The 18,497-nt window shown below is 38.9% G+C and overlaps 2 protein-coding genes across 2 annotated transcripts; both read left to right on the forward strand.

Moving 5' to 3' along the window:
• The first annotated feature begins 3,704 nt into the window (after positions 1–3,704).
• LOC143722296 (N-acetylmuramoyl-L-alanine amidase-like) lies at positions 3,705–7,254 on the forward strand. Its single transcript, XM_077213619.1, has 4 exons — positions 3,705–4,510; positions 6,428–6,638; positions 6,770–7,064; positions 7,176–7,254. The coding sequence occupies exons 1-4, from the start codon at positions 3,718–3,720 to the stop codon at positions 7,188–7,190; spliced, it is 1,314 nt and encodes a 437-aa protein (XP_077069734.1). The 5' UTR covers positions 3,705–3,717; the 3' UTR covers positions 7,191–7,254.
• A 5,394-nt stretch (positions 7,255–12,648) lies between these two features.
• LOC143722295 (N-acetylmuramoyl-L-alanine amidase-like) lies at positions 12,649–18,000 on the forward strand. The gene is made up of 5 exons (XM_077213618.1): positions 12,649–12,788; positions 13,604–14,413; positions 17,118–17,328; positions 17,460–17,754; positions 17,892–18,000. The coding sequence occupies exons 1-4, from the start codon at positions 12,725–12,727 to the stop codon at positions 17,686–17,688; spliced, it is 1,314 nt and encodes a 437-aa protein (XP_077069733.1). The 5' UTR covers positions 12,649–12,724; the 3' UTR covers positions 17,689–17,754; positions 17,892–18,000.
• Positions 18,001–18,497: the final 497 nt, after the last annotated feature.

An 18,497-nucleotide genomic window follows, 5' to 3' on the forward strand; every position in this document is an offset into this window, starting at 1 on the left:
CACATCCCAAAGATGCTCTATTGGGTTGAGATCTGGTGACTGTGGGGGCCATTTTAGTACAGTGATCTCATTGTAATGTTCAAGAAACCAATTTGAAATGATTCGAACTTTGTGACATGGTGCATTATCCTGCTGGAAGTAGCCATCAGAGGATGGGTACATGGTGGCCATAAAGGGATGGACATGGTCAGAAACAATGCTCAGGTAGGCCGTGGCATTTAAACGATGCCCAATTGGCACTAAGGGGCCTAAAGTGTGGCAAGAAAACATCCCCCACACCATTACACCAATACCACCAGCCTGCACAGTGGTAACAAGGCATGATGGATCCATGTTCTCATTCTGTTTACGCCAAATTCTGACTCTACCATCTTAATGTCTCAACAGAAATCGAGACTCATTAGACCAGGCAACATTTTTCCAGTCTTCAACTGTCCAATTTTGGTGAGCTCTTGCAAATTGTAGCCTCTTTTCCTATTTGTAGTGGAGATGAGTGGTACCCGGTGGTGTCTTCTGCTATTGTAGCCCATCTACCTCAAGGTTGTGCGTGTTGTGGCTTCACAAATGCTTTGCTGCATACCTCGGTTGTAACGAGTGGTTATTTCAGTCAAAGTTGCTCTTCTATCAGCTTGAATCAGTCGGCCCATTCTCCTCTGACCTATAGCATCAACGAGGCATTTTCACCCACAGGACTGCTGCGTACTGGATGTTTTTCCCTTTTCACACCATTCTTTGTAAACCCTAGAAATTGTTGTGTGTGAAAATCCCAGTAACTGAGCAGATTGTGAAATATTCAGACCGGCCCGTCTGGCACCAACAACCATGCCACGCTCAAAATTGCTTAAATCACCTTTCTTTCCCATTCTGACATTCAGTTTGGAGTTCAGGAGATTGTCTTGACCAGGACCACACCCCTAAATGCATTGAAGCAACTGCCATGTGATTGGCCGATTTAGATAATTGCATTAATGAAAAATTGAACAGATGTTCCTAATAATCCTTTTTGTGAGTGTAGAATAGAGAACTAGTTTTGATCCTATGATAACTTATAATGAAAAGGGTCGTGGTCTTTAAAGTCCAGTTGTAGGAAAAGTTGTAGGTTACTTTTTGATAACTGATTTCAAAAGCGATCCAAACGTCTTTTTATCAAATATGATTTAAACCTGCTCTTGGAGGGCCACTGTCCTGTAGAGTTCAGCTCCAACCCCAATTAAACGCACCTGAACCAGATAATCACGGTCTTACGATAGGCGTACTAGAAACTTCCATGAAGGAGTGTTGAGGCAAGTTGAAGCCAAACTCTGCAGGACAGTGACCCAGTTTGGACACACCTGATTTAAACTTTAAAAAATGTCCTTGGAAAACCTAACCCAGTTTCCTCTTTGGTGAATAAGGACCTTGTGATAATTATATCAAAGCAAGATTTGATATCGAGTAAGACCGAAATGCTAGCTTTATCTATCCAAAGTTTCCAGTCATTCCCAACAAGAACTAATATAGGTTTGTTTGTTTTTTTAGCTTGAATGATCTAAAAATTATTAGCAATAAGAAAACGCTATGAAAGGTTAAAATGGGTGTTTTAGGATTTCTAAATTTTTATGACACTAAATAATGTGTCTGAATGTATGTAAAACTAAATAAGATGAAGTATGATTTTATCTCATACCACAGACTTAAAAATAAAGGTTCTTTACTGGCATCGAGGATTCAATGAAGAACTAAAAAAAGGAATTTATACCCTTTCTTCATAACTCAATTGAAGAAAGTTTTTCTCACAATTTAATTTATTTCAAACTAAATAAATTTAGTTGGTTCGACACAATTTAAGTTGGTTTAAGCCAAATTAATTGAGTCTAGTATGTGTAAATGAACTAAATAAACATGCAGTTAAATTCATCATTATATACAATAATGAACGAATAAAAAAATTCTGATGTCAGTACTGACTTTACTATAGTAATTAAGTCTTGAAAAAATTAACAAAATCAAATGTGTTTATGCTTAAAACAAGAATAAATATCTGTCAGTGAGTTATGAAAACTTCCCTTTGAATTAAGTAGATTTTTCTGAGTCCATTGGCAGATATTTGTTCTTGTTTTAATCACAAACTCGCTTTATTTTGATCAATTTCACAGAACACAAGACTTTATTTTTATGTTATTCCAGGAAAATCGTCGTGATTACAGAATCTTTAGACGTGCACTGGAAATGAGACAAAAATACTGAGGAAGAACAACACTTTGCATTGTGATCAGAAGGTTCAGTATAAGTTATTTCCATGTTCTAGTGTTTGGGAACAGAGTTCAAGCTATTATTTTTGTAAAATGAATAAAAAAAGTAATGTATATCTGTTGTAAGTTGTTTTGTCAAATTCTGAAGTGTTGCTAATACTGATACTAAAACTGTTCCCTTCAATTTATTCCTTACATTTTCTTTACTTGGTCTTAAGAAGGTCTTTATAAACTCTTAAATTTCCATTTATAAAACCTGCAGAAACCCTGGAATTAGAGACAAAATCATATTTTAAGTGCATCCATCTTTCCAAATGGTTCTTAATAGTGGAAAAGCATTAAAATGTTCTTCGCACTAAGAAAAAAGGGCTCATTTAAGAATGGTTCACTGAAAGGATCTTTCTGGAACCCGAGATGGTTCTTCCATGGAATCACTTTGAAAAATCCTTTTGGAATCTTAATTTTTAAGAGTGAATAATACACCTTTTTTGTGACGTACATTAAGAAATTAAGATTATTGACATATTTGTTTCTTTATCATGGGTTTTGGGAAGTTTATTTGGGGCACACTGAATGCAGCTGTCACTTTCTCAAACCTAAATTGACGTTTATGGAACGTAGTTAATCAGTATTCGCTTACATAAGCGTTAGCATGTATTTATAATGTGTATGAGGTGCAGGCAGACACACATCATTCTGTGTGAACAGAGAATCTTCAGTGCTCGTAACTTCTGTCCTGATGGCTTGGCACTTGCCGTTGCTTGTTTCTTTCCTTGTGGTGTTTGCCAGTGGCTTCCATGAAGGTAAGTCATATTCATTCTTCTAGTCACTGTTGAATTACTGGTCATTTTCTCTTCATCTGTGTGTACAGACTAGAAATATAAAAAAAAATTAAAGGGTTTGTTCACTCAAAAAATTACATTTATTACCCTCCTTGTCGTTCCAAAATGTCTTTCCAGATTTCTCATCAGTGACAAAACATAAGAACATACAATATTTTACTTTCAAACGTCAAAAATGGTTTTGTTAACATTTGTTAATGAACAATATATCTTTTTTACAGAATTTATTAATCTTTGTTAATGCTATTAAAAATACAATTCTCAATTGTTTTTTAATGTTCATTCAGAGTGCATTAGCTAATGTGAACTTTAGATTCTAAAAATGTATTAATAAATGGTTAAAAATGGCATTAACTAAGATTAACAGGTGCTGTAGAAGTTTTGTTCAGTGTTCCTTCATGTAGTTTATTTAACACATTAATAAATGAAACCTTATTGCAAAGTGTTTTACTGCTTGGGTTCGCTAAACGTTTAGGGTATTTTTTTGGACTGTAGGGCTGTTTTTGGGTCTGAAACTCACAGTAAAATGAATTCTAGATCTTTGATTCCTTGTTATTTGACTCCTTTAAGCTGTGGTTGTATTATTATTATTTAAAATGTCCACGTTTTCTATATTTGTTTCATTAGCGACCACCACAAGGCGCATGGATGACTTCATCAATGCTGTGGAGAGAATTGAAGCAGAGAATCCAGGACTTCAGATGCTCGATGTGGTCAAAGGTTTACGTAAGGCTGCTGGCTTTGAAACCGACCTCATCAAGCGTCACCTCGGCGTCCTCAGTGATGCACGCGACCTTGCGACAGAACCATCCGTCATTTCATTCTTGAGCAAGGTCATTAATCACAGCATATCACAGTTGGGTGAGGAGGAAGGTGTAGTTCTGACTTTAGATGGTTCAAATGTGGCGTTGGCCCCAATGCTCCTCGGACTTGAGGCTGGGCTGCAGTCGACCATCCAAGGCCTGTACCCATTAACCTTGACCGAGAACCTGGTTTCCTCTTTGGTCCATCATGCCCACAATGAGCAGTCCAGCTATCCTCTGGGCACTAAAGGTTTTTGGGATAGCATTAAATCCCCAAAGGTGTACACTCTCTCTGGTTTGCCCTCCTTGGCAACAGACGCTCTAATAACCGGAGGAATGGACGGGTTCATTCTCGGGTCGGAAGTTTCCACGTCTGATCTTCGTGAGCTTTCACTGAGTGACTTTTTGAAGAGTTACTACAGCCACCAGCTTGGCGCCGCAGGGTTGGACGCAGCGCCCCGTCTGATTAGTCAAAATCGAAGGATTAACTTTAAAAAGGTCGTCAGCTTCTCTTTGCTGAAAAGCCAAGTGGTTCAGGCTCTAACAGTTCGTCGTAACTTAAATGAGTCTGAGAGGAAGAGGCTGGATGATGTCGTGAACGAGGGGTTTGAGCAATTTCTCCATGTGTATGCAGGTAATTAAACCTATTCATTTATTTATTTATTACTGATGTGTACCATTTTATACTAATTAGTTGTAAAATTTTATATTTTAAATATATATTTATAAATACTTACTATATTCAAGCAAATCTTTAAGATTACTCTATTTTAGAATTTTTAACTATTTTGCTGTTAAAATGTTTTAGATATATATTTATAAAAATACATTTCTAAATGAACATAACAATTTTTATATTTATTTATAAACTTTTGCAAATTATTAACAAAAAGCTTGATACAATTAAAGCTTTAATATAAATTTTTTATCATACATTTTAAGCCGACTCAATTATTTATTTAACCATTTGAACTTGCATTTTACAATCTTTCTTTGCTGTAACTTTAGATCATTTATTTATTACTGATGGTAACATACATTATTTAAAAAAATGCAATATGTAATATACACTCACCTAAAGGATTATTAGGAACACCATACTAATACTGTGTTTGACCCCCTTTCACCTTCAGAACTGCCTTAATTCTACGTGGTATTGATTTAACAAGGTGCTGAAAGCATGCTTTAGAAATGTTGGCCCATATTGATAGGATAGCATCTTGCAGTTGATGGAGATTTGTGGGATCCACAGTTCCACCACATCCCAAAGATGCTCTATTTGGTTGAGATCTGGTGACTATGGGGGCCATTTTAGTACAGTGAACTCTTTGTCATGTTCAAGAAACCAATTTGAAATGATGCGAGCTTTGTGACATGGTGCATTATCCTGCTGGAAGTAGCCATCAGAGGATGGGTACATGGTGACCATAAAGGGATGGACATGGTCAGAAACAATGCTCAGGTAGGCCGTGGCATTTAAACGATGCCCAATTGGCACTAGGGGTCTAAAGTGTGGCAAGAAAACATCTCCCACACCATTACACCACCACCACCAGCCTGCACAGTGGTAACCATGCATGATGGATCCATGTTCTCATTCTGTTTTTAGCCAAATTCTGACTCTACCATCTGAATGTCTCAACAGAAATCGAGACTCAGTAGACCAGGCAACATTTTTCCAGTCTTCAACTGTCCAATTTTGGTGAGCTCTTGCAAATTGTAGCCTCTTTTCCTATTTGTAGTGGAGATGAGTGGTACCCGGTGGTGTCTTCTGCTATTGTAGCCCATCTACCTCAAGGTTGTGCGTGTTGTGGCTTCACAAATGCTTTGCTGCATACCTCAGTTGTAACGAGCGGTTATTTCAGTCAAAGTTGCTCTTCTATCAGCTTGAATCAGTCGGCCCATTCTCCTCTGACCTCTAGCATCAACGAGGCATTTTCACCCACAGGACTGCCGCATACTGGATGGTTTTCCCTTTTCACACCATTCTTTGTAAACCCTAGAAATGGTTGTGCGTGAAAATCCCAGTAACTGAGCAGATTGTGAAATACTCAGAACGGCCGTCTGGCACCAACAACCATGCAGCGCTCAAAGTTGCTTAAATCACATTTCTTTCCCATTCTGACATTCAGTTTGGAGTTCAGGAGATTGTCTTGTCCAGGACCACACCCCTAAAGGCATTGAAGCAACTGCCATGTGATTGGTTGATTAGATAATTGCATTAATGAGAAATTGAACAGGTGTTCCTAATAATCCTTTAAGTGAGTTTATATTATATACATATATTTTCCTACTATATATATATATATATATATATATATATATATATATATATATATATATATATACATATAGTATACTATCATATATAACACTTTTGTTTTTTAATTGTAAATTTACTGTTACATTTCTATTCTTTTATTGTTAAATTAGGAATATTTTCAATAATATCATTAATGCACTACCAAGTAAACCACTTCATATGTGACAAATTTGCAATCTATGCAATAGCAATTTTTTGTTCTCATATTGCTTTTTTCCCCCTGCCAAGTTTGTCCCAAAATCATAACGAGGTCTCAATGGGGGGCTGCATCTTACATCGGTTCTCCCTCCTATCTGTCTCTCCCTGTGCCGTACCTTTTCATCCACCACACATATCGACCCTCCAGTCCTTGCACCACCTTTGAGCAATGTGCCAGTGAGATGCGGTCCATGCAGCGCTACCACCAGCAAAGCAATGGATGGTCTGACATTGGATACAGGTTAGGAAAGTCCCAATGGGTATTCAAATAATTTAGGATATCACTCTGTACCATAAAGCCCTTTGAACTGCTTTTCATGTGCTGTACTGACTGACTGATTGCAATTGAATTTCTTGTTCTTCCCCCTGAAGTTTTGTTGCAGGCTCTGATGGAAACTTGTACGAAGGCCGCGGTTGGAATTGGGTGGGTGCCCACACTTACGGGTACAACTCCAGAGGCTATGGCGTCTGCTTCATTGGAGATTATACCTCCACCCTCCCCTCCAGGAGTGCCATAAACATGGTGCGGTACGACTTCACAAGCTGTGCTGTGAACGGAGGTCGACTGTCTTCATCTTACTCCTTGTATGGACACAGGCAAGCCGATGCCACAGAATGCCCAGGAAACACCCTCTACCGTGAAATCCAGACATGGGAGCGTTACAAGGTACAAAGATAAACAAGAGATTAATGGGATTTATTGATCTTATGGGGTTGTGACTGCTCAGAATGTATTGCTGTCCTAACAGTTCAGTTGTATCTCTGTTTTGTCCTACAGAGCTATTTGCCTTGATGACTGTGGCATCAACAATGGACATCTAATTGTGTCTCTGGAACAAAGTACATGATGTATTACATGTATCCCTCATAATAAATGCATAATGTCTTAAAAAAATTATATCAGTTTTTTATTACATAGTACATTACAAAATCTACGTAAGACATCCTGTATTGAAATGGCTGATGTGTGAATATACTCTCAGAATTAACATAGAAATTGAATGCGCTAGATGCAGATTATCCTGACTTTTGCATTAGTTAAAATGTGCATTAAGATGATGGAAACAGTTTATTCACTTACTGATGACGAGTTTTGACCATTTGCACATGTAAAGCATCATGGCATTATTCAATTTGCCCAGCTAAAGGTCTGATCAACATTACCCATGACATTCATACGGAATTCGGAAGTTTAAACTGATAGTCATTTTGCCTTTGAACAAAACGTTTTAAAGGAGTAGTTCACTTTTTAAAAAACTTTTGCTGATAATTTACTCACCCCCATGTCATCCAAGATGTCCATGTCTTTCTTTCTTCAGTCGAAAAGAAATTAAGGTTTTTGATGAAAACATTCTAGGATTTTTCTCCATATAATGGACTTCATTGGGTACCAAACGGTCCAAGGTCCAAATGACAGTTTCAGTGCAGCTTCAATTGGCTTTAAACGACACTAGACGATGCATAAGGGTCTTATCTTGCAAAACAATCGGTCATTTAAAAAATAAATAAAAAAGTTTAAGTTTTATAAGCACAAATGCTCACCTTGCTCTGTTCTGTGATGCACGTTCGTGACTCTCCTGTTCAAACTCGTTCATCGAAATGAACAAATCTTTTTTCGAGTCATTTCGTTCGTTGAATGAACGAAATGACTTGAAAAAAGACTCGTTCAAAATTAACAAAACTTTTTTCGAGTCATTCCGTTCGTTGAATGAACAAAATGACTCGAAAAAAGATTCTTTTATTTTAATGAACGAGTTCGAATACCTCAAGATCCCCTAACCTATATCCCAATCTAGTTCCTCTTCTGGCCAGAAAAGGGCAACTTCAGCGAATAGGCAGGGTGACTTGAGGATCAATCAATCAATCAATCAATCAATCAATCAATCAATCAATCAATCAATCAATCAATCAATCAATCAATCTTTATTTATATAGCACTTTATAGCAGCCACCAGGTGTCCAAAGTGCTTCACATCAGGTACAAATAAACAACACAACATTCAAATAAAAACAGAAAAAAGAAAACAAAAGCATGAAGCATAAAAAAACAGTAAGCTAGATATGATTACTTAAAATCATCAGAAAAATTGTTGCACCACTTCTGCGTATTAAAAGCCATTCTAAACAAATAAGTTTTAAGTTTTGTTTTAAAAAGTACAACATCCGTTATAGTACGAATGTCAGGGGGGAGCTTGTTCCAGAGTTTAGGGCCAGCAACAGCGAAGGCCCTATCGCCCCACTGTTTGTACCTCGACTTCGGGACCTCTAAAGTCCGTTGATCGGAAGACCGCCACAGCTGATTTTTCCACCCAGAGTTAGAAGCTCAGACAACTACTCAGAGGCTAGCCCATTCACAGCTTTAAAAACAAACAATAAAATCTTAAAATCAATCCTAAAACGCACTGGAAGCCAGTGTGGAGTAAATAGAAATGGAGTCATGTGTGCACTTCTAGGTGTACTTGTTAAAAAGTGAACAGCAGCATTTTGTACAAGTTGAAGACGCGAAAGAGATTTTTCATTTAGACCAACACAGTGTTGCAATAATCAAGCCTTGAACTAATAAAGGCATGTAAAGCCTTTTCTAGATTGTGCCTATTAAGAAAAGACTTAACTTTAGTCAGAAGATGAAGTTGGAAGAAGCTCGTTTTAACCACATTGCTAATCTGTTTATCAAATTTCATGCCGCAATCGAACAGTTCTGCTTATCTGACAGTTAGCTTAGCGTAATCTGACAGTTAGCTTAGCGTACGAAGTCAAAGGTCCCAGACTTAAAGCTGTATTGATTGACCTGCATTTTGTATTGAAGATAATGCATTCAGTTCTATCTTTATCATTCAAATTAAGAAAGTTCAGAGAAAGCCACAACTTAATATGATCAATGCCATTTTGCAGACGGTTTAATGCAATACTGTCATTAGGTTTCATAATTTGGAGATCATCTGCATTCATTGGCAGTCATGGCCTAATGGTAACAGAGTTGGACTGGTGACCCAAAGGTTGCTGGTTTGATTCCAGTACTGGCAGGAATATGACTGAGGTGTCCATGAGCAAGGCACCTAACCACCAATCGCTCCCCGGGCACCACTCAAGGCTGCCCGCTGCTCCGGGTGTGTCTATCCACGTTTGCTGTGTGTGTGTTCACTACTCACTACTCTGCTCCTATTGTGTGTGCACTTACTTGGATGGGTTAAATGCAGAGGTCAAATTCCAGGTATGGGTTACCGTACTTGGCCATCACGTGTCACTTTCACTTTAACAATGAAATGACAGTTTATGTTTGTTTATTATAGCTCCTAACGGTAACATATACAAAGAGAACAGGGTGGGGTCAAGAATTAAATCCTGGGGCACACCGCAGTAGAGAGGAGCAGACGATGAGGAGAAATCACCCATTGTGACAGAGAAACTCCTATTTGTCAAATAGGAGCTAAACCATTTAATTGCGGAGCCTTGAATGCCTACACAATGCTCAAGGCGTGCGAGAAGGACTGCATGATCCACTGTATCAAAAGCTGCTGTTAGGTTCAGAAGCACTAATACAGTAGGATCCCCTGAATCTACAGACAAGGTTATATCATTGTGAACCCTTAGCACTGCAGATTCAGTGCTATGACGTGATCTAAAACCAGATTGAAATTTCTCAAACACTGAGTTCTGTTGTAGAAAGGCTTGTAACTGATTAAAAACAACTTTTTCCAACACCTCAGAAAGAAAGGGCAGATGTGAGACTGGTCTAAAATTAGACAACACATTAGGATCAAGATTGTTTTTTTTAAAGGTGGGGTATGTGATTGGAAAACAACCGGCAGATTTTGAAAATACACAATTCAAATGGTCCTACCTTCTTTCCTCCAACGCTGGCCCTGACTCCACCCATTCGAAGAACATGGACACGCAATCATGCACGAGCGAAAACTCAGATGCGCGAGAGATTGTAATGACGATTTACTACTAATCATGGAAGCGGCTTTACTGACGAGATGCGCATGCGTCACAAGCTTTGAGTATGCGCACGAAAGGGGTCGCGCGCTGGGGCCTCCCCAGGTGTGGTACGACCGTTTGATTGACGAACTTACTGTCCAATGATTCTAGGTGGTCTTGGAAATGATTGGCTGGAGTTTTTCGAGTCCTGCCACTTCCACAGATGATTAAATTGCTTTATTTTCATTTCAGTGCTTCTAACTCAGTGGCTGTAAGTGGGTTAGGAATAGGATTTAAAGTTATTTTGAAAAAAATGGACAAAAAAGAGAATCACATACCCCACCTTTAAGTAGGGGTCAAACCACGGCATGTTTAAAAGCATCCGGGATAGAGCCAGAACTGAGACAAAAATTAAAAAACATAAGTATACTCGACCCAAGAGTGCTAAAAACCTCCTTGAACATCCAGCCAGGAACAATATCTAAAACACAGTTGGTAGGTTTCATGTGGCGTACAACCTCAGTGAGCAATGACAGAGAGATAGGCTTAAATTCCCCAAAAACAGCAGAATGCAAAGGATCAGCAGGTACAAACACACTAAGATAAACACTGGCATTTTGCCTAACTGAAGCTACTATATCGACAAATTAACATAAAAACTTCTCACACATACTGGTTGAAGCCTCTGTCAAAGCAAAAGTACATGGATTCAACACAGAGTTAATAATGTTGATCACAGTGAGATATTGTTTTCGATTATTCCCTTCCGGTCCTCCGCTTCAGGGTATCGAGAACAAAACCGAAGGAGCCTCCCCTCTATGGAGCCCTCAGGAATTGATGTTTGTAACCCGTCGCCAAGAGCGCTCGGGACATCTCGGTTTCCAGCAAATGCACGCTGCAGTGTTCGCCCCAAAGGCTTGCGTCCAGGCAGTGTTCGCGTCTGTAAACCGGAAATCGTTGTCGATTATTCCCTGCCGGTCTTCCGCTTCAGGGTATGATTAAGGCCTCTCACAAAAAAACTCGACACCAGACACGAGTTCAACGGGGTGGTCTGGACTGCAGTAGACCCAGAGTAAGGTCGATATTAGAACAGGAAGTTCACTCACTGCTGGTAAAAGAGGCCATTGAAAATGTTCCTCCACCAGACAGGGAATTCGGGATCTACAGCCGGTACTTCATAGTTCCAAATAAGGATGGAAGGTTGCGTCCAATTTTAGATCTAAGACATCCTGAACCGGTATCTAAGGAGATTCAGGTTCAAGATGCTCACCATTCCCATTATCGTGAGTCAAATCAGATCAGAGGACTAGTTTGTCACGATAGATCTAACGGACGCATACTTCCACGTCTCCATCCTTCCATCTCACAGGAAGTTCCTGAGGTTCACTTTCGGGGGTGAAGCATACCACTATCGGGTTCTTCCAATCGACCTAGCACTCTCCCCTCGCACTTTCACCAAGTGCATCGATGTATCCCTGGCCCGGCTGAGGTTCCAGGGCGTCTGTGTGCTAAACTACATCGACGACTGACTCATTTTGGCTCAGTCTTGAGAACTGGCAGTTCGGCATTGAGATGTCTTCCTTGGCCACATTCAAAGCTAGGGGCATAGACTCATGAAATCACAACCTGAGCACAAGTGATACTCTTCAGCACAATGGTAACCACATAATTCAGAAACATTACAGAGACTCCTCTAAATGTCCAACATAACTGAACATTAAACACTAAAATGTTTTTTAAAAAGTAATGTATATCTGTATAATGTATATAATAATGTATATTGTCGAATTTTGAAGTGTTGCTGAAACAACACAGACACTGTGTCACGTTCAATTTATTCCTTACCTTTTCTTTACTTAGTCTTAAGAAGGTCATTAAAAACTCTTAAATTTCCCTTTATTAAACCTGCAGAAACCCTGGAATAAGAGATAAAATCATATTTTAAGTGCATCCCTGGAACCTTTCCATTCCACCAAAGGTTCTTAATAGTGGAAAAAGCATTAAAATGTTCTTCGAACTAAGAAAAAAAGGGCTCATTCAAGAACGGTTCACTGAAAGGATCTTTCTGGAACCCGAGATGGTTCTTCCATGGAATCACTGTGAAAAATCCTTTTGGAATCTTAATTTTTAAGAGGTCATAATATACCCTTTTTTGTGACGTACATTAAGAAATTAAGATTATTGACATATTTCTTTCTTTATCATGGAGTTTGGCCAGTTTATTTGGGGCACACTGAATGCAGCTGTCACTTTCTCATGTCTAAATCGACCTTTATTATGGAACGTAGTTAATCAGTATTCGCTTACATAAGCGTTAGCATGTATTTATAATGCGTATGAGGTGCAGGCAGACACACATCATTCTGTGTGAACAGAGAATCTTCAGTGCTCGTAACTTCTGTCCTCATGGCTTGGCACTTGCCGTTGCTTGTTTCTTTGCTTGTGGTGTTTGCCAGTGGCTTCACTGAAGGTCAGTCATATTCAATCTTCTAGTCACTGTTGAATTATTACTGGTCATTTACTCTTCATCTGTGTGTACAGACTGTAGAAATACTACAAAAGTTTTTTAAAGGGTGTGTTCACTCAAAAAATTACATTTATTACCCTTCTTGTCATTCCAAAAAGAAGATGTTCTTTCGTCATGAACCAAACCAAAACAATAAAGAGTTTTTTTTATATAATAGGGCCAAAAAATAGTACCATAAAAATACAGTAAAAGTAGTTATTTTCTACGTCTGATAAAGCTATATGGTAAATTTGTTTGAGAAATAGACTGAAATGAATTTGTTATTTACTTAAAATATTGCCCTACGTCATCCCAGGTTTCACATCAGTGACAAAACGTAAGAATCTACAACATTTTACTTTCATTAATGTCAAATATGCTTTGTTATCATTAGTTAATGAACAAAATATTTTTTTACAGAATTTATTAATCTTTGTTAATGTTAGTTAATAAAAATATAAATCTTACTTGTTTGTTCAGGTTCATTTAGAGTGCATTAGCTAATGTGATCTTGGATTTAAAAAAAATGTATTAATAAATGGTTAACTTATTATTAACTAAGATTAACAGGTCCTGTAGAAGTTTTGTTCATTGTTCGTTCATGTTTACATGTAGTTAACATGTTAACAAATAAAACCTTATTGTTAAGTGTTTTACAGCTTGGTTTTGCTTGTTTATTTTTATTGTAATTTTTTTATTTGATTGTGGGGGAGTTTTTGGGACTGAAACTCACAGTACAGTGAATTCTAGATCTTTGATTTCTTTCTTTGTTTCATTAGCGACCACCACAAGGCGCATGGATGACTTCATCAGTGCTGTGGAGAGAATTGAAGCGGAGAATCCAGGACTTCAGATTCTCGATGTGGTCAAAGGTTTACGTAAGGCTGCTGGCTTTGAAACCGACCTCATCAAGCGTCACCTCGGCGTCCTCAGTGATGCACGCGACCTTGCGACAGAACCATCCGTCATTTCATTCTTGAGCAAGGTCATTAATCACAGTATATCACAGTTGGGTGAGGAGGAAGGTGTAGTTCTGACTTTAGATGGTTCAAATGTGGCGTTGGCCCCAATGCTCCTCGGACTTGAGGCTGGGCTGCAGTCGACCATCCAAGGCCTGTACCCATTAACCTTAACCGAGAACCTGATTTCCTCTTTGGTCCATCATGCCCACAATGAGCAGTCCAGCGCTCCTCTGGGCACTAAAGGTTTTTGGGATAGCATTAAATCCCCAAAGGTGTACACTCTCTCTGGTTTGCCCTCCTTGGCAACAGACGCCCTAATAACCGGAGGAATGGACGGGTTCATTTTCGGGTCGGAAGTTTCCACGTCTGACCTTCGTGAGCTTTCACTGAGTGACTTGCTGAAGAGTTACTACAGCCACCAGCTTGACACCGCAGGGTTGGACGCAGCGCCCCGTCTGATTAGTCAAAATCGAAGGATGAACTTTAAAAAGGTTGCCAGCTTCTCTTTGCTGAAAAGCCAAGTGGTTCAGGCTCTAACAGTTCGTCGTAACTTAAATGAGTCTGAGAGGAAGAGGCTGGATGATGTCGTGAACGAGGAGTTTGAGCAATTTGTCCATGTGTATGCGGGTAATTAAACCTATTCATTTATTTAATTATTACTGATGTTTACCATTTTATAGTGATTAGTTTATACTGATTAGTGTGTGTGCAGCTAAAATAGTCCAGGTAATAAGGTGCAGGTGGATAGTTATTAGTTTCAGTTATGAGCTTATGGGAAATTGAGTCAGGTTGACATTAACACCCTGTAACCCGCCAAGTGCAGGTGGATTTCAGCGGTGGCATGTAACGCAGTAACTCCTATTAGCCACTTTGGTGGTTTGAATTTTATATAATAGGCCTATACATTTTACAGTTGTAGTCTTTTAAAAAGGCATTTGAAATAATAAAATAAGTGCAATCTGGTGTTGTCAAAAATATAGATTTTTCGATACATGTAAATACTGAAATAACTGAAACTCTTCAACAGGATACACAATCCCAGACAGCAACATAGTGTCGGCTCAGATCCGGCCCACATCTGGTACGTGTTGAATCCACATGTATCAGACGTGGCCCGGATCTGAGCCGACACTATGTTGATGTCTGGGAATATCAGCTGCGTGTTCTCGCTGTCTAATCTCTCCGACAGCGAGTGACACACAAACCCATGTCATTTTACTCACTCGTTATCATTTAGTCAGTCAGATTATCGACTTTACGTCGATACTAACGTATTGGGGTCTCGTCTGGGAGCCCAATCACCTCCAAGTGGTAACAAAATGAACCAATGAACATTGGCCAGTGAGATTTGCATGCTGAGTCACACCTACCCGGATATACGGGTATAAATAGGACCGGCATTCATATTTTGCTTCTGAGCCGAGCGGTTGTACAGCGATCACTCTTTTCCAGATCACCTTCAATCAAAAGAGTGCATTTCAACTCTGAGAGAGCAAACAGCTATTTTTATTGCTATTAGGAGTATTAGGAGTGCTTTTCCCTTGCCTGAAGCCGTTCATCTTCCTCCTCCACTCTCATTACCCTCGATGGCGGGGCTGCCAAGGGTAACGTGGACGTCCCACAGGTGGTATGGCAATTGCGGTGCACTTGTGCTCGCAATGTGTCGCCACCTAGCGGAATCGTCCGCGCCTCCCATCCAAGGCGGGTAAGACGACAGCAGCTCTGTCTGCTAAGGCTTACTCCACCGCTGGACAGGCCGTCTCCGCCCTTCAAGCCATGGCTATCCTGCAGGTCCATCAGGCAAAAGCTCTCAAAGAGCTGCACGAGGGTAGTTCTGAGCCGGGGTTGTTGCAGGAACTGCGCACAGCGACTGACAGAGCGTTCTGACCTCGGCCAGACGATGTCCACTCTGCTGAGAGCAGTTTGCTAAGTGCATCTCCTTCTCCAACACTCATAACACAGTTCAGTGGCTGTGACGCTTTCCATAGGGACCCCAATACGTCAGTATTGACATAACGTCGAAAGTGACTGACTGAATGGGAACGTCTAGGTTACTAATGTAAACCTTGTTCCATGAAGGAGGGAACAGAGACTTTACGTCCCCCTGCCACAGCCCTGAACCATCACTGAATGGCCGGGCTCTTGTCTCGGCTCTTCAGCAAAGCATGAATGAAGTGAGTAATTCCAGTCCTATTTGTAACCGTATGTCCGGGTGTGACTCAGCATGCAAATCTCACTGGTCAAAGTTCATTGGTTCGTTTTGTTACCACTTGGATGTGATTGGGCTCCCAGACGAGACCCCAATACTTCACTATCGATGTAACGTCTCTGTTCCCTCCTTCAAGGAACGGGGGTTACATTAGTAACCTATGTTTCATTTGCTCATGAATATTGTTGGTGTTACAGGGCTTGAATTTCACTGTGGGATTTCGCATAATTTGACTCATTCACGTAGATTTTGTGCTCACGCTCAAAGTGCATGCACATAAAGACAAGTATATTGGCTATATAAAACAGTATAATGGGTCCGTGTGTCAGGTCTTAAAATGACACCAGCCTAATATACTGGCTGTCAAATTATGAGATAATATAAAAAATATCTATATGGCAGTTTTTCCCAATGGTATCAATGTCAAAATTGTGGCCAGTGAAAATGCTGAGTGGCTAGTAACTTTGGGAAACAACTAGCCACAGTGGCTGGTGGGCAAAAAAAGTTAATTTCAAGCTCTGATGGAGACCTCTGGTGGTGAGCGGTAGGAACCACAGAAGTTGAATTACAGTTTTAATTAAATTTTTTAAGATTAGGCCTACTCTATTTTAGAATTTAGAATACGTTTTAATCAAATTTGTAAGATTACTTTATTTTAGAATTTTAACTTCTATTTCTTTTATATTTAAATATATATGTTTCATTTTTATATATTTTAAATATATATCAATAAAATACATTTCTTAATAAATATAACTTTCTTTTATTGTAGATTAAACTCACTTAATTATTTATTTATCATTTTGAACTGGCATTTTACAGTCTTTATTTTCTGTAATTGTAGATAATTTTTCATTTTATTCGAAACTAAGTATTAAATAATGTTTTACTGATGTTAACACACAGACTGTTTTATTTTGTTATAAACATATTTTAAATATATATTTAGTTTTTTACATTTTTGTTTTTAATTGTAAATTTAAAGCTAACGTATATTTGCTGTTTTAATGGTTACATTTTATATTATTTTATTGTTAAATTAGAAATATTTTTAATCATCCTATTTATGCACTACCAAGTAAACCACTTTATTTGTGTTCTCACATTTTTCCCCCTGCCAAGTTTGTCCCAAAATCATAACGAGGTCTCAATGGGGGGCTGCATCTTATATCGGTTCTCCCTCCTATCTGTCTCTCCCTGTGCCGTACCTTTTCATCCACCACACATATCAACCCTCCAAGCCTTGCACCACCTTTGAGCAATGTGCCAGTGAGATGCGGTCCATGCAGCGCTACCACCAGCAAAGCAATGGATGGTCTGACATTGGATACAGGTTAGGAAAGTCCCAATGGGTATTCAAATAATTTAAGATATCACTCTGTACCATAAAGCCCTTTGAACTGCTTTTCATGTGCTGTACTGACTGATTGATTTAAATTCAATTTCTCATTCTTCCTCCTGAAGTTTTGTTGCAGGCTCTGATGGAAACTTGTACGAAGGCCGCGGTTGGAATTGGGTGGGTGCCCACACTTACGGGTACAACTCCAGAGGCTATGGCATCTCCTTCATTGGAGATTATACCTCCACCCTCCCCTCCAGGAGTGCCATAAACATGGTGCGGTACGACTTCACAAGCTGTGCTGTGAACGGAGGTCGACTGTCTTCATCTTACTCCTTGTATGGACACAGGTAAGCCACTTCCACAGATTGCCCAGGAAACACCCTCTACCGTGAAATCCAGACATGGGAGCGTTACCAGGTAAAAGATAAACAAAAATGTTATGGGATTTATTGAACTTATGTGGTTCTGAACTTCTGACTGCTCTGATGTATTGCTGTCCCGACAGATCAGACCTTAACCGTGTGTCTGTGTGTATCTCTGTTTTTGTCCTACAGAGCTATTTGCCTTGATTACTGTGGCATCAACAATGGACAACTAATTGTGTCTCTGGAACACAGTACATGATGTATTAGGCTACATGTATCGCTCATAATAAATGAATAATTTCTTTAAAAAAATACTTTTGGTCTAAAGCTCCTTTAAAAAAGTAATGTTTAAGTATAGGCTATATTACTTTGATCAGAAACATAACCACCCTATTTTTACATTGTTAAAATATAATAAAATTAGTAAACCTATGATAATATGTCTGTGCTGTGGTTAAAATTAAAACAAGGGTTTTTTTAATCAATACCCCTTGAACACAACTTAATTTGACTTATTTTAATTATTTTAGGTATTTTCTAGCTAAAATTATCTAACTGTGGTAGTTAGACTGATGTAGCCTATTTGTAAGGTATGGGAATTGTACAATATATGACTGAGATAGATAGATAGATAGATAGATAGATAGATAGATAGATAGATAGATAGATAGATAGATAGATAGATAGATAGATAGATAGATAGATAGATTGATAGATGGATAGATAGATATATAGATAGATGGATAGATAGATAGATAGATAGATAGATAGATAGATAGATAGATGGATAGACAG

This window comes from Siphateles boraxobius, unplaced genomic scaffold (genome assembly GCF_051911475.1).
Source record: "Siphateles boraxobius isolate OS27281-9 unplaced genomic scaffold, OSU_SipBor_1 66, whole genome shotgun sequence".
Taxonomy (NCBI): domain Eukaryota; kingdom Metazoa; phylum Chordata; class Actinopteri; order Cypriniformes; family Leuciscidae; genus Siphateles; species Siphateles boraxobius.

Coding starts and splice junctions, on each gene's coding strand:
- LOC143722296 (XM_077213619.1), top strand. CDS start 3,718: ATGGATGACTTCATCAATGCTGTGGAGAGAATTGAAGCAGAGAATCCA. Junction 4,511..6,427: donor ATTTCTCCATGTGTATGCAG/GTAATTAAACCT, acceptor CCCCCTGCCAAG/TTTGTCCCAAAATCATAACG. Junction 6,639..6,769: donor TGGTCTGACATTGGATACAG/GTTAGGAAAGTC, acceptor TTCCCCCTGAAG/TTTTGTTGCAGGCTCTGATG.
- LOC143722295 (XM_077213618.1), top strand. CDS start 12,725: ATGGCTTGGCACTTGCCGTTGCTTGTTTCTTTGCTTGTGGTGTTTGCC. Junction 14,414..17,117: donor ATTTGTCCATGTGTATGCGG/GTAATTAAACCT, acceptor CCCCCTGCCAAG/TTTGTCCCAAAATCATAACG. Junction 17,329..17,459: donor TGGTCTGACATTGGATACAG/GTTAGGAAAGTC, acceptor TTCCTCCTGAAG/TTTTGTTGCAGGCTCTGATG.